Below are 22,580 nucleotides of genomic sequence, written 5' to 3' on the forward strand. Positions count from 1 at the left end.
TTATTATTATTGCTCTCTGTTAATGAATAGCAATAAGTAGCAACAATTTATGAATCAGTCCAGTTGTACCTGGCTAAATCACAATTGAAATATTAAAGGATTTAAATATATAATATAGGTGTAAAAACACCATAGACAACTCTTAAAGGAAAAAACTACAATAGGGCATCATTTTTTGTGCTCGTCCTTCACAACAAGTTACCACGCATTGCACTACCTCGAATAAGTAATGCTTCACTAATAGAGAAGACTATGTTACTTATTCTCAGTGGGCACCACCATCCAGATGGTGGTGCCCACTTGTTGGCCTTTCATCGGTAGGTGGGAAAGCACCCTGGTATTGCAAACATGACAACCCGGTTGTGAAGATAATTCCACAATACGAGAGATGCCAAAAGATGCATGTTATAATATTTAAGTAAGACTAAATGCAACAGGGCATAATATTTTTAAGAGTTATAATTATCTATATAATATAGGTGTAAAAACATCATCATCATCATCATCAGCCATTTTCAATCCACTGCAGGATGAAGGTCTGTCCAGCAATTTTCCAGTTCCATCTGTTTTGAGCACTGGCCATCCATTTACTACCCAAAAACTCATGAATTTCATCTATCCATCTCTGCCTTTGTCTTCCAGGTTTTCTTCTAGCTCCTCTTGGGTACCATTCTGTTATTTTCTTAGTCCATCTGTCATCATGTCTTCGAGCTATGTGTCCTGCCCAAGACCATTTCAGTTCTTTAGTTTTGATAAGAATGACCTTTACTTGAGTTTGCTGCCTAATCCATGTGTTTCTGTTATTATCTAACAGTCTGATTCCCAATATAATTCGTTCCATTCTTCGCTGTGTAGTTCTCAGCTTCTCTTCCATTCTTTTGGTGAGTGCCCAAGTTTCACTTCCGTAGGTCATGGTGGGGAGTATACATTGGTTCATTATTTTACGTTTCAGACAAACTGGGATATTGCTCTTCAGTATGTGACTATATTTCCTGACTGCTATCCATCCAAAATTTATTCTTCTCTTGACTTCCAGCCATTTATCATTATTACAACTAATAACTTGTCCCAGATAAGTATATGACTCCACCTTTTCAATTACTGCTCCTTCAATCATTATTTCCCTTTCCGTGGCATACTTGTTCATCATTACTTTTGTTTTAGCCATATTCATCTTTAGTCCAAAATCCTTACTAACTGTGCATAACTGATTAAGATGTTCCCCTAATTCTTTGGGATCATGGCTTATGACCACAATGTCATCTGCAAATCGTAAATGGTTTAGGTACTCTCCGTTCACATTGACTCCTTTCTGCGACAAGTCTAATCTTCTGAAAGCTTCCTCAAGGGCAGCAGTAAACAGCTTCAGAGATATCGTGTCTCCTTGTCGAACTCCTTTCTCGATTTTAAATTTGCTACTGTCTTTGTCTAGTCTAATAAAGGAGGTAGCACTCTCATATATTTTCTTCAAAATCATAATATATGGGGTATCTATGCCTTGTCTTTCCAGTGCTAGAAACATTGCCTTATGCTGTATGGAGTCAAATGCCTTTTCATAATCCACAAATGCGTGGCATAATGGTGTTTTATATTCATTTGTTTTCTCCATTAGCTGTGATATTACGTGAAAGTGATCCATAGTTGAGAATCCTGTCCTAAAGCCAGCTTGCTCTTTCGGTTGATTCTCATCAAGTATTCTTTTTAATCTGCTAGTAATGACCCTTGTGAACAACTTGTAGATGTGGGATAACAAGCTAATTGGTCTATAATTTCCAATTTCTGATTTATCTCCTTTCTTATGCAGCAAAACTATGATTGCATTATTCCACTGCTTAGGCATCACACCTTTTCTAATGCACTTTGTGAAGAGCCTTGCCAGTTTTTGTGTTATGTTTCTTCCTCCCAATTTTACCAACTCTACAGTAACTTCATCTTCCCCCGGGCTTTCCGATTCTTCATTTTCTTCAATGCATGTTCTACCTCATCAGGAAGAGTATCGTGTATGTCGTATGTGTTGCTACTTTGCAATCCATCTTCCCCACTGCTGGTATAATTCCCTCGCTCCTTGTATAATTCTCTATAGTAGTCTTCTGCTATTTGAATTATGCCTTCTCTGCTGTTCTTCAGCCATCGCTATTCTTCAGTTTCAGTATCATTTGTCTTTCTGTATTACTGCTCATGGCTGCTGATTTAAATCCTTTGTTTTCCCTTAATGCTTGTTCTACTTTTCTTGTGTTAAATCTTCTTATGTCCTCTCTGAGTCTCTTTCTAATGGCTTTGCATAACTCAGTATACTCAATTTTCTCCCTGTCAGTGTTTTTCTTGCTCTTCATTTGTCGTCTTCGGTTCATCATGACAAGTGTTTCTTGACTAATTTTTTCTTCTTTGGATTTCTGTTTCCCTATAGGTTTCTTGGGCTTTATCACTTTCAGAAAGTTGTAATATTCCTCATCGATATCTTGGTCCTGAGCAGTCTGCAGAAGCTCAAACTTGTTTTTAAGTTCCAGTACATACTACTTTTTCTCCTCCTCTGTTATCTCAAAGACCTTTGTATTATTTACTCAAGTCAGTTTTTTCCTTTCCTTTCCTACATCTATATCAAGTGTACATCTTACCATAATGTGATCACTTCCAACATTTACCTTATTCAGGACGGTAACATCATTCACAATATATCTTCTGTTAGTGAGGATGAAGTCGATTTCATTAGTTGTTAATCCATTTGGACTCTTCCATGTCCACTTTCTGTTCACCCTTTTCTTGAAAAAAGTGTTCATTACTGACAGTCCTTGAGATTCTGCAAATTCCACAAGTCTTTCACCTCTTTTATTTCTTTCACCAATTCCAAAATTTCCTATAGTTCCTCTTTCTGCGCTGTTTTGCCTTTTTCCAACCTTAGCATTGAAGTCCCCCATAATAATAGTGTAGTTGGATTTCTGCTCATCTAGAAGACTCTCAATTTCGGTGTACATTTCTTCAACCTCTTCATCATCATGGCTCGATGTTGGTGCATAAATCATTATAATCTTTAGCTTGTACCTCTTAGAAATCTTGAGTATTAGCCTTGATATCCTTGGTGATGTACTTTTGAATTCCAAAATGTTGTTTTTAAAATCTTTATGGACCAGAAACCCAACTCCACTTCACTCCTTTCACTGTTTCCATTGGTGTACAGCAGATTTCCACTTGATAAACTTATAAGTGATTCATTTCTTCTTATTTCAGCCAAACCGATGATATTCCAATTCACATTTTCTAATTCCTTTTCCAGCTCTAATATCCTGTCTTCACCGATGAGTGATCGTACGTTATAACAGGCCAAGTTCAGTTTCCGTGCATGGCAGCCTGGTCGTACCCAGAGATTCTTAGCACCCTCTGCTTCCACTCTGATCCACTCGCTGCCGTATGAGGGAGAGTGAAAGCTGCTGGGGACTGAGGGCCATTTGTATTGTTGTGCTCTCATGCTGGAGGGTTTGGTCTTTTCCTCTTCACGTTGACCAGGCATCTTGAAAAGAACCACTCTACACGTTCGTTGCCACCGAAGTGACATAACAGGGCTTACCATCGACAAGGTGTACATGAGTGGATTTTAGGGAGGCAGGCCAACCGGATTTCTCCTAAATCTTCTGTAATAGAGAGATATTGGATCCATCAGTGTTTTAGGCTGAGTGTCTGATAACATACAGGATACCTGTTCCCCTCTAAGACCCATAGACAACACCATAGACAACCCCAAAAACACCATAGACAACTCTTAAGGGAAAAAATAGGAGATAATTATAACTCTTAAAAATATTATGCCCTGTTGCATTTAGTTTTACTTTTAGTCTTAATGTTAGAGCCAGTCCAAGAACAAATTCATTTTCTACAACAGTCTTTAGACAAATTATCAACAAATAACACTAATTTAAATAGTCCAGCACAGTGTTTCTCAACCTATGTGCCGCGGCACACCAAATGTGCTGTGAGTATGCTTTAAGTGTGCCATGGAAAATGCAAATAAAAAAAATTAATAAATCCAAGTTTTATAATAAAAATTATTCAAATAAAAAATTAGTTTATTTAGGATGCACCAATCCCAGCGCCTTCTGATGGTTAGCGTGACATCACGTTTAATTCCTAGAACTAGATTTGTTCACTTTTATTCACCTTCTGATTCCTAGTACTAGAATTGTTCACCTTTATTTGACCATTTTTATCACTTAAAGTGCATTTTGCAGTTGTATAAGTGCAACTTGTAAGCAGCATAGTAAGAAATTTTTTTGTGTTTGTATCTTTAAAACGTCATATTCAGTTAATTTGCATAGAACAGGTATTTTTAATAAACTGTATTAGTTTCTAGAAATAAATTTAATTTTTTTTAGAAATTATTAAAAATGGATAAATATTTAGAGAAAGAAAATCAGAAGACGCAACGTGATAACAATGAACTTGGAGAAAATGACAAAAACAAAACTGAGAACCATCAACATCAAAAAGGAGAAAACATGTTGTCGTATGATGATTATTTGGCGATGGGATTTTCGTATACTGTCACCCAGGGCCGGCGCTAGGTTGTTCAGCCCCCATCTGCAAAACAGCTGTGAGTGCACCTTTACAAAAAAAAAAAACATTGAAAAAGATATGTTGTACGTTTTAGTGTAACATGAACAGAATATTAGAATAAATAAATAAATATGAAATTTTATTTCAAACAAGTTCATTCACAAAATTTTAATTTTTTTTGATTTCATATTTACAAATTAGAAATAATTTCCTTTACATCTAATTCAGTATATACATCATTTTCAATTGCTATTAATGCAAGGTTTACAAGTCTCTCTTGTGAAATACTTGTTCGTAAATATGTCTCAATTAAATTTAATTTAGAAAATCAAAAAGTTCACTGCTTGCTACACTAACAGGAATGGTCAATAATATTCTTAAAAAAATCATTAAGTTAAGAAAGGATAAATTATTAGATACAATAAACTGAAGAACATCAAAGGGGGTTTGAATTTTTAATTTATCTTTACTGAAAATGTCTTTATAAGCAAATATCTCATCATAGAATTCTGCACTATTTATATCTTTGTTGTCACCATGTTTTAAAAGATTCTCCAAATCATCAGTTTTTTCTTAGATTTTCATTATTAATTTTGAGAAATTATGTAACAAACTGAAATGCCCACTATGGATTTCCAGTTGTTTAAAATGTTCATTCAACGATGCCCAAATAGTATCCAAAATCATATAAAAAACATTGACTCTGAATCTACCTTCTTGTGTTTGCAGTTATTCGTCATGATGATGTACTGAAATTGACGTATTTTTTTTCTTCGTCAAACTGAGGACGAGGGTTGCCTGTGCGGACGTCCCTTAATGCCGCTCTTGGAACAGAGAAGTTTTTTCTGATTTATTTTCTGCTTTATTAGTTTAAACTGACATACTAACTTATTTTCTAGAGTAGCTTTATATTCCTATTTACGGTACTTAAGTTTAAATTAACTTAGATAGAGATTTTGTAGGTATTACTTAGTATCGGAAAGGGTATCAAATCCACGTGTTTACTGTTCGTAAATAGCCACCATTATTACACGAAAATTAATCAGTAAAATCTATTAATCTTGTCGAACTTCAGTGGCAATTAAATTGTACTTTTAACTATACATATAACCACTTAGGTTACGTAACATAAATAATTATTAAAAATAAATAATTAATACATAACTTGATACGGAAGTTATATAAAGGTATTTTGTAGATAACACTCATTACTGAAACATAAATATTTCGTATATAACACTCATTACTGAAACATAAATATTTCGTAGATAACACTCGTTACTGAAACAAATATTTCGCAGATAACACTCGTTACTGAAACAAATATTTCGTAGATAACACTCGTTACTGAAACATAAATATAGCGTTATAACTGTGTTGGGATAAAAGTTTAGGATTTAATTTTGTACTGAAATTGAAATTTTATTGAAAGTAAATCGAAATCATGACTCAAACCAGAGCAGAAAAGCAAAACGCTCAAGCTAATGGGAATGCTGTGGCTCATGGGAGAACTGAGGGGGGGCAGTTGCCCTCTGAATCACAGCCTTTTAAGATGCACTATTTGCTTGATGTTTGTGGAGCAGTCAGGTATGGGACATGATACTGCCATGGGGGATGTCTTTGTATGTGCACGATGCAAGGAGTGTAAGGAAATCAGGCGACAATTCAGCGTTGTTATGGGCCTATATGAGAGCTTGAAGGACAGGGTGGATGCCCTGGCAGGATTACAAGTGAGGGGCCCATCAAGCTCTCAGCTGCCCACACCAATGCCAGAGCTTGCACTTGGTCATCGCACAACACAGCGGCAACCCCCAAGGCAGAATGCGCTGGTCCCAAAACTAGTAGTTTTGGTGACTCTATTGTCAGGAAAACGGGAAATATGCTTTGTAAAAAGGATAGGTGGAACAGGACCAGGGTATGTCTGCCAGGGGCAAAGGTTGATGACGTTGTAGAGCGGATATTATCTTTTAAGGGCACAAAAGGTGATATAGTTGTACACGTTTTTTTTTTCTTTTTTTTGGTAGTTGTTGGCGCATAGGCTTCTGTGGCCATAATGCACCTCCAAAGGTTTTTGCAGTACTTTGATCCAAGCCCGAGGTGGGAATCGAACCCGCGACCTTTGGGTTGCCAGGCAAGCACTTTACCCACCCGGCTAGCCAAGTCGGCGTTGTACACGTTGGCACTAAAGATATTAAGAGTAGGAGACCGGCGGAATTACTTAACAAGTACAGGTCACTGATGAAAAAAAGCCGTGAATTAGGGTTGAATTTGAAAGTGCCTGCAATTCTGCCCAGACACGATAGGAGGGAGTATATGATGAGAGCCCTGTCGATCAATTCGGCCCTGGAAAGATTGTGTGGGGCTCAAGGGGTAGAGTTTTTTTCAGCCTGGTCTGTATTTGTTAACAGGAGAGACTGCTTAAATAGAAAGGGTGCAAGAATGTTTGCTGATGCTATCGAGGCAGTGTTAGGTGGGTCGGAAAACTGCTAGATTGGGGGGATACAAGGACTAATAGATTAACAGAAGCCACTGGCAGAGGACAAAGTAATTCTTGCACTGCTTCAATTGGAATGAGAAGCAGCCTGGAAAATAAGATGCAGGATATTTCAGAGACTGCTGGGAATCATGGGGGTACAAGTAAACACATGGGTTGTGTTAGGGTGGCTAAGAGGTGCATGTATACTTGCATGTACACCAATGCTAGGAGTTGAGTAAATAAATTTGATGAATTTGAGGTATTGCTCAAAACATCAAAGGCAGATATTGTTGGGATTTCAGAGACGTTGTGTCACACAGATATAAGGAATGCAGAACTGGAATTTGGGGAGTACAATGTCTACAGAAAGGATAGACAGGATAGGAAGGGAGGAGGGATTATGCTATTAGTTAAGAAACACATAAAATCCAAGGAAGTGAAGCCAGTCGACATCGCTGGACAGTGCAGTGTCGAGTCAGTTTGGTCTGACATAAGCATTGGGAGATCAAAATTGAGAGTAGGAGTGTGCTAGGCCTAATGACTCTGATGAGTATAATAAGAAACTGTACAGAGAAATAGAGTGGGCCAGTAAATTAGAGAGTCTTATAATGGGGGATTTTAATTTCCCAGATATTGACTGGAATTTGGGGGCTGGTCACTCACACACTAGCAAGGCTTTTGTGGATTTATTGGATGATTGTTTTCTACATCAGCATGTTCGGGAGGCAACTAGATCGAGTAATACTCTTGATTTGATTATCAGTAGTGATTCTTTATGCATTAAGAATCTGCAGATAAATGAACCACTAGGTGGCAGTGATCACAGTGTTCTGAAGTGGGATTTACTCAAAGAGGTAACTACCATTATGGGTAAAGGGAAGGGGTATTGCTTTCATAAGGGTGACTACGATGGACTGAGACAGTATTTAAATTCTATACAGTGGGATCAACTCATGATGTTACCAACAGCAAATTCAAAATGGGAAGCATTCAAAGAACTTATCTTGGAAGCTACTAGGCTTTACATACCAACAAAGAAATACTGTTCAAGGTTTAGGCTTAAATGGATGTCAGATGAACTAATGAGGCATATGGCAGAGAAGAAAAATGCATGGGATACATACAAATTAACACATGACACAGAAGACAGTTGATCTGTCATGTTGTGTCAAGTTGATCTGTAACCAACTTACAAAGGAGGTTAGGCAGGCGAAGGCAGATTACGAGAAATCCTTGGCAAGGGATGCGAAGAAAAACAGCAAAGAGTTCTTTACTTATATAAACTCTAGAAGGAAGTTGATGAATCAGATTGGTCCACTTGATATCGATGGGTCAACTGTTTATGATCCTGCTCAGGTAGCTAACAAATCAAATGAATATTTTGCATCGACATTCACACATGAGGAGTTATTCAGCGAGGGAAATGCCAGTGGTGTATTCAACTCTGGCAGTAAGCTAGAGAATCTTATAATAACTGAGAGTAAAGTGGAGGAGAAATTGTTGAAGATAAACACAAGAAAGGCACCTGGGGTGGATGGGATCTATCCAGTTATATTAAAGGGGGCAGCAAAGGAAGTAAGCAAACCCTTAGCCATAATTATGAGAGCTTCCTTGGACTCAGGGGAGGTACCCATGGACTGGAGATGTGCAAATGTGACCCCAATTCACAAAGGAGGATCAAAGGGCGACACAAGTAATTATAGACCTGCGAGTTTAACTTCTGTTCCAGGAAAATTAATGGAGGCACTGGTTAAAGAAGCACTGCAGGATCATCTACACAAGACTTCAGTTATAGCTCGGACACAGCATGGTTTTGCTAAGGGGAAGTCTTGCCTGACCAATTTGATTGGATACTATGATGCAGTCACAAAAGAACTGGATGCAGGAAATAACTTTGATATTATAAACTTGGATCTTAGAAAGGCTTTTGATACTGTTGCACATGGAAGACTGCTGCACAAATTGGAGCAGTGTGGCATTGTAGGCAAATTGCTGCTATGGATAAAGGGGTGGTTGAGGGGGAGAAGACAGAGAGTGGTAATCAATGGACACTGCTCATCGTGGACTAATTTTATTAGTGGAGTCCCTCAGGGTTCAGTATTGGGTCCTTAACTGTTTTCTGTATTTATAAATGATATTGATGATGGTATATCAAGCTTAATGTCCAAGTTTGTAGACGATACGAAGGTTGGCAGGGTTGTCAAGGACACTACTGACACTATGCTGCTGCAACAGGATCTGGAAAGGTTGAGCAGATGGGCTGAGAGGTGGCAAATGAAGTTTAACATTGACAAATGTAAAGTACTATATATGGGAAACAGCAACCCCAGAGCAACGTATCAACTCTATGGTACTACACTGACAGTGGTATGAAAGGGACCTGGGGGTGGCTGTGCAGGCAGATATGAAGTTCTCTGAGCAGTGCAGACGGGCTGCTCATGGAGTATTGTCAATGATATACAGGAATTTTTCCAGCAGGGATAAGGAGATGATTATTCCCTTGTATAAGGCAATGGTCAGGCCACACCTAGAGTACTGTATACAGGCCTGGAGGCCTCATTTCAAGAAGGATGTAGAGCTGCTGGAATCAGTACAGTGAAGGGCAAAAAGATTAGTGAATGGAACAAAGGATTGCTCTTACGAAGAAAGGCTTAAGTTTTGCAAATTACAGTGTCTGGAGACTAGGCACCGGCGAGGTGATCTGATAGCGGTGTATAAAGTCTTGAATGGTTTGAGCATGCTCAATGCTGATGGGCTCCTTCCTCTTGCTCAGAATAATCACCTTAGAGGGCATAAATTCAAATTGAGGAAGGACAGATGCAGGATAGATGTGTGGAAATTTGCCTTTAGCCAGCGGGTGGTTGGTTGGTGGAACAGACTTTCATCCCTTGTTGTGGAGGTTGATAGCCTAAATAAATTTAAGGCTCAGCTGGACAGGTATTTCGAAAGAACGGAGGGGTGAAGTGGAAGTGTTTTTTTTTTTTTTTTTTGGCTGATGCTGCATAAGCTTGCTTTCTTGCATCATATGCCTCTACTAATATTAATGCTAATGCCTCCTCCACTTTTCACTCAGTTATTACAAAATCATCTAGCTCACTGCCAGAGTTTAATTCACCTCTGGCATTCCCCTCCCTGAATAACTCCGCATGTGTGAATGCGGATGCAAAATATTCATTTAGTTTGTTTCTTACCTGAGCAGGATCATCAATAGTTGACCCATCAATATCAAGTGGACCAATCTGATTCATCCCCTTCCTTCTACAGTTTACATAAATAAAGAACTCTTTGCTGTTTTTCTTTGCATCCTTTGCCAAAAATTTCTGATAATCCACCTTTGCCTGCTAACCTCCTTTATTAAATGGTTACAGATCAGCTTATATCTATCATAGGTTTCCCTGTCACCTGTTAATTTATACGTATCCTGTGCATTTTTATTCTCTGCCACATGTCTTATTAGTTTATGTGACCTCCATTTATGCCTAATCTTTGAACAATTTCTTATTTGGTATGAAAAGCCTAGTAGCTCCAAAGATGAATTCTTTGAATGCTTCCCATTTTGAATTTACTGTTGGCAACATGATCAGTTGGTCCCACTGTATAGAATTTAAATACTGTCTCAGAACACCATAGTCACCTTTACGAAAGAAAAAACCCTTCCCTTTACCCCTGATGGTAATTAAATCTTTGAGTAAATCCCACTTTACCACCTAGTGTTCCCATTAATTGCAAATTCTTAATGCAGGAAGAATCACTACTGATAATCAGATAAAGAGTATAACTCTCTCTCTCTCTAGTTGCTTCCCGAACATGCTGCTGTAAGAAACAATCATCTAATAAATCCACAAAAGCCTTGTTAGTGTGTGAGTGACCAACCCACATTCCATTCAATTTCTGGGAAATTAAATCCCCCATTATAAGACACTCTGATTTACTGGCCCTCTCCATTTCTCTATTTCTGTATATCATACTAAACAGTTGTTTGTTATAATCATTAGATTCATTAGGTTTTAAGTCATTTTAGTCATTATATTTTATGTGTTTCTTAACTAATAGCATAACCCCCCCTTTCCTGTCCTGTATATCCTTCAGGTACACATTGTACTCACCAAATTCAGTTCTGCATTCCTTATGTCTGTGTGACACCACATCTCTGATATCCCAACAATATCTGCCTTTGATGTTTTTACCAACACCTCAAATTCATCAAATTTATTTACCAAACTCCTAGCATTGGTGTACATGCAAGTATACATACATCTGTTTCTATTCTTAGCTACCTTAACACAGTCAATGTATTTACTTGTTCTGCAATGACTCCCAGCAGTCTCTGAAATCCCTTGTACCTTGTTTTCCAGGTTGCTACTCATTCCAATAGAAGCAGTGCAAGAATCACTTTCACCTCTGCCAGCGGCTACTGTTAATCTATTATTCTGTGCATCCCCCCCCCATGCTAGCAGTTTTCTGACCCTCTAACACTGCCTCAATAGCATCAGCAAATATTCTTTCTATTTAAGTATATCCCATCCCCATAGAAGCAGTCTCTCCTGTTAACAAACACAGACCAGGCTGATAAAAACTCTATCCCTTGAGCCTAGCACAACCTCTCCAGGGCAGAATTGATCCACAAGGCTCTCATCATATACTCCCTCCTATCGTGTCTGGACAAAATTGTAAAATTCAATCCTAACTCACAGCTTTTTTTCAACATTAATCTGTACTTGTTACGTAATTCTGCCAGTCTCTTACTCTTAATATCATTAGTGTCCATGTGTACAACAATATCCCCCTTTGTGCCCTTAAAAGATGATATCTGCTCTACAACCTCATCAACAACCTTTGCCCCTGGCAAACATAGAAATTTAGGAAAGACAGTTGTAGAATAGATGGGCGGAAGTTTGCCTTTAGCCAGCAGTGGGTCATTTATTGCTGGAACAGACTTCCATCCATTGTTGTGGAAGTTTATAGCTTAAATAAATTTAAGGCTGAACTAGACAAACATTTGGAGTGAATGGATGGGTGAAATGGGAAGGTTTTTTTGTTTTTTTTTGGCTGATAGTGTATAAGCTTGCTTTCTTTCATCATATGCCTCAACTAATGCTAATTCTAATAAGGTATTGTTGTTGTTGTTGTTGTTGTTTTTGGTTTTTAGGAGCATTAGCAACTAAGGCCAAATTGCTCCAGGGATATGCGGTGGTCATTCCCTGACCTTTCCGCATCCTCCGTATTTGATGGTCATGGGCTCGAACCCCAGTCTAATCAAGAAGCATGTGCTATGCACTGCTGCTCCTGCCCACCTGGCTACGGAGGCACCCTAATAAGGTATACAAGACTAAAGTATACAATAACTGCTAATTGTTAAGTATTAAATTTCAATAATTAATAAAATTATTAGTGAATAAAATTAGACAAATTAGGCTGGTGCTGTGAAGCCATAATTTCTCACATAAATTTTGCCCTGTTATTGATAAAATCAATACAATACAATTATTAATATATTTTATTAATATTAGCTATATTCTAAAAATCATATGTATATTAATTAAATATATATCTATCTATCTGGTCAGAAGCATTGCACATTTTCCATCTTATATTTCAGATCACTCCTTTGTCAAATTACAATTCTCGTTTTCACCCAATTACTTCAAAAGTGGAGGTGCTTATTGGACCTTCAACAATAGCCTTCTATATATCTTGAAGCAACAAGCCCTGACATTCCAATTTTACCCAATCCAAAGACAGATTGGAGCCCATGAACATGTGGTGGCTTAGATTTAAAAGTCAACTGAAATCTTTGTCACAAATCTACAGCCATCAAAAGAGTCAACAAAAAGCGTACTAACCTCTATCAACTTGAGAAAAGGCTGAATCATCTCCTACCTGATAGGATCATCAGTCAACACTATAGGCCATAAAAACCCACTTAGAACACTCTGCAAAAGGTGCCCTACTAAGATATAGGCACACCCACATAAATCTATACGACTACGATGGACTGAGACAGTATTTAAATTCTATACAGTGGGACCAACTGATGATGTTACCAACAGCAAATTCAAAATGGGAAGCATTCAAAGAACTTATCTTGGAAGCTACTAGGCTTTACATACCAACTAAGAAATATTGTTCAAGGTTTAGGCCAAAATGGATGTCGGATGAACTAATGAGGCATATGGCAGAGAAGAAAAATGCATGGGATACATACAAATTAACACATGACACAGAAGCCTATGATAGATACAAGTTGATATGCAACCAAGTTACAAAGGAGGTTAGGCAGGCGAAGGCAGATTACGAGAAATCCTTGGCAAGGGATGCAAAGAAAAACAGCAAAGAGTTCTTTACTTATGTAAACTCTAGAAGGAAGGGGGTGAATCAGATTGGTCCACTTGATATTGATGGGTCAAGTGTTGATGATCCTGCTCAGGTAGCTAACAAATTAAATGAATATTTTGCATCGACATTCACACATGAGGAGTTATTCAGCGAGGGGAATGCCAGAGGTGTATTCAACTCTAGCAGTAAGCTACAGAATCTTGAAATAACTGGGAGTAAAGTGGAGGAGAAACTGTTGAAGATAAACACAAGAAAGGCACCCGGGGTGGATGGGATCTATCCAGTTATATTAAAGGAGGCAGCAAAGGAAGTAAGCAAACCCTTAGCCATAATTATGAGAGCTTCCTTGGACTCAGGGGAGGTACCCATAGACTGGAAATGTGCAAATGTGACCCCAATTCACAAAGGAGGATCAAAGGCTGACACAAGTAATTATAGACCTGTGAGCTTAACTTCTGTTCCAGGAAAATTAATGGAGGCACTGGTTAAAGAAGCACTGCAGGATCATTTAGACAAGACTTCAGTTATAGCTCAGACACAGCATGGTTTTGTTAAGGGGAAGTCTTGCCTGACCAACTTGATTGGATACTATGATGCAGTCACAAAAGAACTGGATGCAGGGAATAACTTTGATATTATATACTTGGATCTTAGAAAGGCTTTTGATACTGTTGCACATGGAAGACTGCTACACAAATTGGAGCAGTGTGACATTGGAGGCAAATTGCTGCTATGGATAAAGGGGTGGTTGAGGGGGAGAAGACAGAGAGTGGTAATCAATGGACACTGCTCATCGTGGACTGATGTTATTAGTGGAGTCCCTCAGGGCTCAGTGTTGGGTCCATTATTGTTTTCTGTATTTATAAATGATATTGATGATGGTATATCGGGCTTAATGTCCAAGTTTGCAGACGATACAAAGGTTGGCAGGGTTGTCAAGGACACTACTGACACTATGCTGCTGCAACAGGATCTGGAAAGGTTGAGCAGATGGGCTGAGAGGTGGCAGATGAAGTTTAACATTGATAAATGTAAAGTACTACACATGGGAAACAGCAACCCCAGAGCAACGTATCAACTCTGTGGTACTACACTGACAGTGGTAGAGAATGAAAGGGACTTGGGGGTGGTTGTGCAGGCAGATATGAAGTTCTCTGAGCAGTGCAGACGGGCTGCAAGAGTAGCTCATGGAGTATTGTCAATGATATACAGGAATTTTTCCAGCAGGGATAAGGAGGTGATTATTCCATTGTATAAGGCGATGGTGAGGCCACACCTAGAGTACTGTATACAGGTCTGGAGGCCTCATTTCAAGAAGGATGTAGAGCTGCTGGAACGAGTACAGAGAAGGGCAACAAGATTAGTGAATGGAACAAAGGGGTGCTCTTACGAAGAAAGGCTTAAGTTTTGCAAATTACAGTGTCTGGAGACTAGGCACCAGCAAGGTGATCTGATAGAGGTGTATAAAGCCTTGAATGGTTTAAGCATGCTCAATGCTGATGGGATTCTTCCTCTAGCTCAGAAAAATCACCTGAGAGGGCATAAATTCAAATTGAAGAAAGACAGATGTAGGATAGACGTGCGGAAATTTGCCTTTAGCCAGCGGGTGGTTGGTTGGTGGAACAGACTTCCATCCCTTGTGGTGGAGGTTGATAGCCTAAATAAGTTTAAGGCTCAGCTGGACAGGTATTTTGAACGAACAGGGGGTGAAGTGGAAGTGGGTTTTTTTTTTTTTTTTGGCTGATGCTGCATAAGCTTGCTTTCTTGCATCAAATGCCTCTACTAATGCTAATGCTAATGCTAATGCTAATGATGCTCTGACCAAATACTTTTTCTCTTTAGAACGCAGACATCACAAATCAACCATCACTGCCATTCAGCTGCAAGACAGAAATATCACCGAAGACTCGGAGGAAATCTTCTCTGAAGTAACTAGATTTTATAGAGAAATTTAGTTTCCAAGAAACCTGTACAAAGGCAACTGAGGAAATCCTTTCAGACTTAAATAAATCTCCCATACAGTCCAATGCATGGAGAAACCAATCACCCTACAAGAACTAACAGCAGCATGCAAAGCCCTACCCAAAAATAGATCCCCATATCTGGACGAACTGACTTCTGAATTCTTCCAAACTTTTTGGAATCAACTCAGAGTGCTAGTCTTTCGAATGCTTGAAGAAGCTAAATCCCATGGACTATCGGGGTCAGTGACCACCTCTGTTGTATGACTGATTCACATGAAAGGGGACCACACCAACCTCCAAAACTGGGGCCCAATCTCCTTAATGAATACATACTGCAAAATTATTTCCAAAATCATCGCCAATCATTTAAAATCCACTCTTCCTTATATCATCAATCATCAACAAATGTACTCAGCACCAGAAAGATTGATTCATGACAATCTTCATCTGATCCATTACCTCTTCTCCACTGCAAACAGCCAACGAGAATTCCTATCCCTAATTAACCTTGACCAAGAAAAGGCTTTCGACAGCACTGAGCAGAACCATCTTTTTGAAACCTTGAAAGCTTTCGGATATAGACCTTACATCATCCAAACAATCCATCTCCTATACAAGGAAGCCAAATTCTGCTTGAAACTGAATAACAAGCTCACCGCAACTTTCCATACTCCAGAGGGATAAAACAAGACTGCCCACTCTCTGCGCAACATTACACACTTGTCATAGACCCATTCCTAAATAAAACTGCAACCAGTCTACAATCCCAACGAACATGAGCCTCACCTGAAAATAACCCACTCAGCATATGCTGATGATGTCACAATTGTTATATGACATGAGAATGAATTTGATGACATCAAAAAGGCTCATGGTCTCAATGCTCAAGCATCAGGTGCAAAACTAAACCACTGTAAGACCAGTGGCCTTTGGGCTGGCAACTGGAAAATCAGTATGGACTCCCCCAAAATAAAATTGCAACCAGTCTACAATCGCGACGAACATGAGCCTCACCTGAAAATAACCCACTCAGCATATGCTGATGATGTCACAATTGTTATATGACATGAGAATGAATCTGATGACATCAAAAAGGCTCATGGTCTCAATGCTCAAGCATCAGGTGCAAAACTAAACCACTGTAAGACCAGTGGCCTTTGGGCTGGCAATTGGAAAATCAGTATGGACTCCCCCATCCAATGCACATGGTCCAGCGAGGGATAGAAATATCCTGGCATGCATCTCGGCAGTGCATCCCTTTTCTCCAAAAAGAACCCAAATTGCTGAGGTGCTTCAACAAAGTACTAGGGAAATGGAGAAGACTGTGCGCTATTTCTTCATCAAGAGGGAGAGTGCTTGTTGTTATCCAGATGGCAGCAAGTGTCCTCTGGCACATCTTCCAAGTCCTTACTCCACCTATTGACTTCCTCCACCAAATCCAAACATCTATCCAAAACTTCCTATGGAAAAAAAACAACTGGATGTCATACTATAAACTCTGCCAGCCGCTCACTCTGGGGGACAGGGGCTGGTCACTCTTGATGACAAAATCACTTCCTTCCGGATCACCTTTCTTCTTAAGACTCTACAAATGAAACACTCATATTCTGCCACTCTTGATAAACTATTAGCAACAGCCACTAGAGGGTTAATTCTATCAACAATATTAAGAATGGACATGGCCCCAGCACCAGTCAAACTACCTTCCTTCCTTCATTCTATAGAGATGCACTGCACCAATGGAAGAAATTAAACCTTCACCACACTCTTAAGGGAACTTCAGTTCCTGCAATACTTTCAGAACAACTCTTCAATAAAAAAAAGGATAATGGACCCTGCAACTGATGACCATCTCCTTTTTCCTACGTGGAACTGGGCAGGAATAAGGACCATAGGCAACCTCCTGACATGAAGCTTTGAATGGACAGGATCAAAAGACTTGCCCATTAAAACCATGATTGCAAAGCAGCAACACAGGTGTCTAAAATCAGTGATTGTACAAGCTCTCCCAGACACTACTAGAGCTAAAGGGATTGGAAATGTCACCAGATCCTCACCTGCACCAACCTTCATCACCACATCTCCAGAAGACATGGTACCCTCTCTCCTACACTCCCCCAAAATGTTTATCAGCTAATCATGTTATGCAGTCAAACTACCTTCCTATAGAAGGAAGGTAGTTTGACTGGTGCTGGGGCCATGTCCATTCTTAATATTGTTGATAGAATTAACCCATGATTTTCCCATCATCCACTTGCCAAGCTATCCCTGTACCCTTCTCCACAAACCAAAAGCCACCATCCAACTTTCAGTGGAACATTCCATACAGGATGAAATGTTCCAAATCGGATACAGACATCTAGTGGAAACTGGGGCACAATATCCTTCCAACTGCAGCCAAGCTACAAATCTTTGGAATACGCACCTCAAACTACTGCTTCTTCTACGCCACTCTAGGTACCATGGAACACACGTGCCTGGTGAATGACAAAATGATAAAATATGCATCAGATGTTGCGAGGCTTGCCTGCAACCATGACCACACTTGGGAGGACTATTGGTACCTGCCTCACTCTGAGCAGACAATACACATCACTTGGAACTTCTTATTCATTTCTACAAAGGAGATCATTTACAACTTTTACCTGAAACAAAAAGCAGGGACGGCATGCCTGCTGGCTGTCCACAAATCAGTGCAACATCTCAAGTGGAGCCTATGGAGGAAGCTGCAAAGCAGAGTTCTGCTTGAATATCACCATAAAAGACCAGAAACTCTGGATTATCTGTGTTTGCATAACTAAGAGTAGGAACAGGTGCATGTACGCCAATGCTAGGAGTATAGGCGGAAGATGACTCTCATCAACCGGTGAAATACCACCACTTTGCTTATTGGAGGCTTGAAGTGGTGGAACCCATGTTTAGTCTCTAGAGCTAAGTTCCGGTCAACCCTTCCCTATCTCTTCCATCATGCAATATATGATTGATGACTTTTGAGGTTATGATGAACTTCGTGGCGAGATCCAATATTCCTTACATTTCGAGGGTACAGCTCTAAAACGGTTTTCGCAGGCCGGCCGCTAGTTAGTACACCGGACCGGACCTATTGGTAACTTTCTAGGAGGCTTCCGGATCAGCTAATGTATAATCTTGCTACCTCTACTCTGCCAGATAGTGACTGGAGGGAGTCCGAGTAGTGTGTATGCGGAGAGCATTGTCGAGGCCACGTTATGTCAAGGATCTGGGTATATTCTTACCACATGTACGCCATATCCAAAAATTTCATTACTTCATACAGCACATCCTACCCACTTTTTCTTACTATTGAATTGTCAAACTAACAGAGCAAGCTTATCTGCGAAAAGATCTAAAACTCCCAAGGACTTCCTAATTCATTTCACAAATATACGTGGTCTCAATTCTAATCTCAACGATGTCCATTTCCACTTGCAGTCTGCCAAACCTCATGTACTTTTTCTGACAGAATCTCAGTTATTGGTTGATTCAACTACTGCTCATTTGAGATGCCCAAATTATTCGCTGTATGATTCCTTTCGCCTCGAAGGTGGTATTTGTGCATATGTCTGTTCTGATATTCCCTGTCAGAGACTTGGCAATTTGGAATCTCCTCTCTTTGATCTTCTCTGGCTTAAAATCTCTCTACCTCATTGTGTCAAATTCATCTGTTGTCTCTACCGTTCTCCCAACTCCACTAATCACTTGGAGCTCTTTGACTTCCTCTCGTTGCAACTTGACTTTCTCCAGTCCAACTCTCCTAACAGTGAGGTAATTTTCCTTGGTGATTTTAATGTTCACAACTCCAGCTGGCTTCCGTTTTCTAGTCACACCGACCCAGCAGGTCGAGATGCTGAGGCTTTTGCAATTATTAATGACCTAGCACAGATTGTTCATTTACCTACAAGAATACCGGAAAATCCTAATCATACAGCCAATACGCTTGATCTTTTTCTCACAAACAACCCTTCTAAGTACACGGTCGAAGTGAGAGCTCCTTTAGGCACTTCAGATCACAACTTGGTGATTGTCTCTTCTCCAATGGAACCTTTATCTCATGGCTATTCCAAACCTCATGTTGTTTGGCATTACAAGAATGCAAAATGGGATGACCTGCGAGACTTCTTTTCTTCTTTTCCTTGGTCGGATTACTGTTTCAAAAGTTCCGATGTCAATGTTTGCTCAGATCGTGTCAGTGAAATTATTCTTGCAGGAATGGAATCCTTTATCCCACACTCCACTTTAAAACCTCTTTCTTTATCTAAACCTTGGTTTTCCAATAAATGTGCTAAGGCTGTCCAAGAGAAGAATGTTGTAATTGGCTTGTTTCTAATTCTTCAGTTTCATTTTCTGCCTACACCAAAGCTCGCAACAATTGTAAAGCAGTTATTAATCAGTCCAAACTAGAGTTTGAACAGGCTAAGAGTAGAAAACTTGCTTCTTGCCCTAATGGTAGCCGAGCATTCTGGTCTCTTGCCATAGCTATTGGCCGCAACTTTTGCCCATCTCTGCTCCCACCTCTGTCCAAACCAGATGGTTCTGTTGTCACTTCAGCCAAGGATAAAGCTGACCTGCTAGCATCCCATTTTTCTTCCAGCTCATGTATTAATGATCTTGGTAAAACACCTCCCACCATTCCCAACACACTCCATTCAATGCCTCCTGTGGTCTTCCGTCAAAAGGATATCAGAAGGATTTTGATGAATCTCAATGCTAAGAAAGCTCCAGGTCCTGATGGTATTTCTCCACTTGTTCTCAAAACCTGTGCTCCTGAACTTACTCCTATTCTTTGCCGCCTTTTTTCACTTTCTTATTCTAAAGGTGTTTTTACTTCTGCCTGGAAATTTGCTCATATCCAGCCAGTTCCTAAAAAGGGTGACAAATCCCTCCCATCCAATTATCGTCCCATTGCAATTACTTCTACAAATTGGAGAGGTATGGCATTAAGGGTAAGTTGCTACAATCGATAAAGGGATGGTTGAGTGGGAGACGGCAGAGAGTGGTAATCAATGGACACTGCTCTTTGTGGATAAATGTTATTAGTGGAGTTCCCCAGGGTTTGGTGTTGGGCCCATTGTTGTTTTGTATATTTATCAATGATATTGATGAAGGTATATCAGGTTTAATGTCCAAGTTTGCAGATGATACAAAGGTTGGCAGGGTTGTTAATGATAGTAAAGCAGTATGCTACTCCAACTGGATCTAGATAAGTTTTGAAAATGGGCTGAGAAGTGAAGTTTAACATTGACAAATGCAAAGTACTGCATATGAGTAGCAATAACCGAAGAGCTCTCAGTAACCACTGAACTCTTTATAAGGTGTATAATTTCAATCTTATTGTGCATAATTTCAATTTTAAAACTATAATATATTTAATTTTATTATTAAATTAATAGGGCACACTAATTGGGCATATATCTAAGGCCACATTATAAATTTAAATTTTAAATATATAAATTGAGTAAAAACACAGTTTTAGTACCTAAAGGTGAAATCACTGCTCCTGGCTCAGAACAAAATCCAACAAATGCATGAAAAAAATCCATAATCTCTGTCAAGGGATGTCGTTTCACCATCTCACGAAGAAAATCTCTAAACTCGTACTTATCAAATTCATGTAGATGATTTAAAGTGCTGTGTACTTGTGATCTTAAAGTATCAGCTGCAGGAGAACGATGTCCTTCACCACATCCATGAGGGCAGCCTAAATGCTTGATAACTCTAATAGAGGAAACAAATGCAAATTACAGATTTAAAAATGCTGTGGGAAGGCATCTGAAAATTCACATAAAAATATAATGAACATCATTCAAATGAAAATAAATTCAAAATAAATGAATCCTTTAAGTAAAACAAAAATAAAACACAGAAAAAATAAAATTCAGTTCAATATTTAAAAGCTGTTTCTTTTTTAACTCTGCAATTGTGGTGCTACACCTGTGAAGTTCATCTAATAACAAGCAAACATTAACTGTTAGTTGGCAATAAAAATCTGTCTATCCCTTCATTGATGTCATTTACAAAAATCAAAAACAAGTGTCCCAATACTGATCCTTGGGGAACCCCACTTCTTATAACAACCCAATCTGAGGAATAATCATTTATCACAACCCTCTGCCTCCTGCCCTGAATCTCTCCAGCTATCCATCTAAGGATTTTCCCTGTGATTCCAACCTGTTCCAGCTTATAAATTAACCACTCGTGTAGGACTGGGTCAAATGCTTTGCTGAAATCCAAATAAACAATATAGAAATTATTCCCTAAGTCCAGCTCTTGAGTGACCCTGTCAAAATAGATAACCATGTTAGTTAAACATGATTTTCCCTTTGCAAAACCTCTTTCTTGGAAAACACACACAAGAGGAATAAAGTGAAATTGAAAAAGAATGGCTGCAGGTTATGTGTATGAAAATGTGTTTTCAGCCAGAATAATTGATTGCTGGAACGAACTATCATATGGTGTTGATGAAGTTGGTAGTATGAATAAATTTAAGGAAGAATTTTCTGTAGCTTCTAAATATAGACAAATTTTTACTGAGCATGTCTTTTTAATTGTTTTTTATTGTTTTCCCAAAGTTATTGCATGATTACACACAATAAGTATAGTGAGACCATTATTGTTACAGATTTTCACTGGTAATAACATATTTCACTAGTTTTCCTATGAAATATTTATTGCACGTTTGTTGCTGGCCATTTGTGTTATTTTCTTTTTAGTTTTAGAAATGTCTTGAAGCAATTTATGATGTTTATATAAAATAATGAATTCACAACATGTGGTTTTTATTCAGGGCATTTGTTTTTGTGTAAAAGTTTTTTCATAATATAATGTTTCTATTTCCCAATATGTTGGACATGTTAGTTTCAGTGTGATGCTGTCTTCAGTTATTTTCTCTTCAGAAACAGAGGTAGACTGGTCCAAAAATAATTACTGGAGAAAACAAACAGAATGTATCAAAACTCAGTGTAATATCGAAAATCACACTGGCCTCGGACCCACCGGAGTTTCCCTGGTAAGTCTTATGGCCAGTATGCCCCTGTTCAGAAAGCTGGATTTTTTTGAAGGTAAGTTAGATACTATGTTTTCTTCTCTCCTTTATTAATATTATATATGTATTTGACGAAAATGTATTACTTTTAGATGAATCTTCAATCACGCGCATGAGTACACTTACTGCATTATAGTCTAAAATGCTTCTTGTTATCCAAATAAAAATCATAAATTAGATCGAAATTGTTTTACGAAGA

At 38.9% G+C, this 22,580-nt stretch overlaps 1 protein-coding gene across 1 annotated transcript in view; it reads right to left on the bottom strand.

The window, feature by feature from the left end:
* Positions 1-22,580, bottom strand: part of unc80 (unc80, NALCN channel complex subunit) — a 1,843,891-nt gene that overhangs the window by 1,447,090 nt on the left and 374,221 nt on the right. Inside the window, exon 14 of the mRNA XM_090378420.1 lies at positions 20,816-21,054. Within this exon, the coding sequence (XP_090234546.1) occupies positions 20,816-21,054 (239 nt within the window). The remainder of the gene's footprint in view (positions 1-20,815; positions 21,055-22,580) is intronic.

The sequence above is a fragment of the Mastigoproctus giganteus genome, chromosome 7 (genome assembly GCF_048544385.1).
Source record: "Mastigoproctus giganteus isolate SK-2022 chromosome 7, ASM4854438v1, whole genome shotgun sequence".
Taxonomy (NCBI): Eukaryota; Metazoa; Arthropoda; class Arachnida; order Uropygi; family Thelyphonidae; genus Mastigoproctus; species Mastigoproctus giganteus.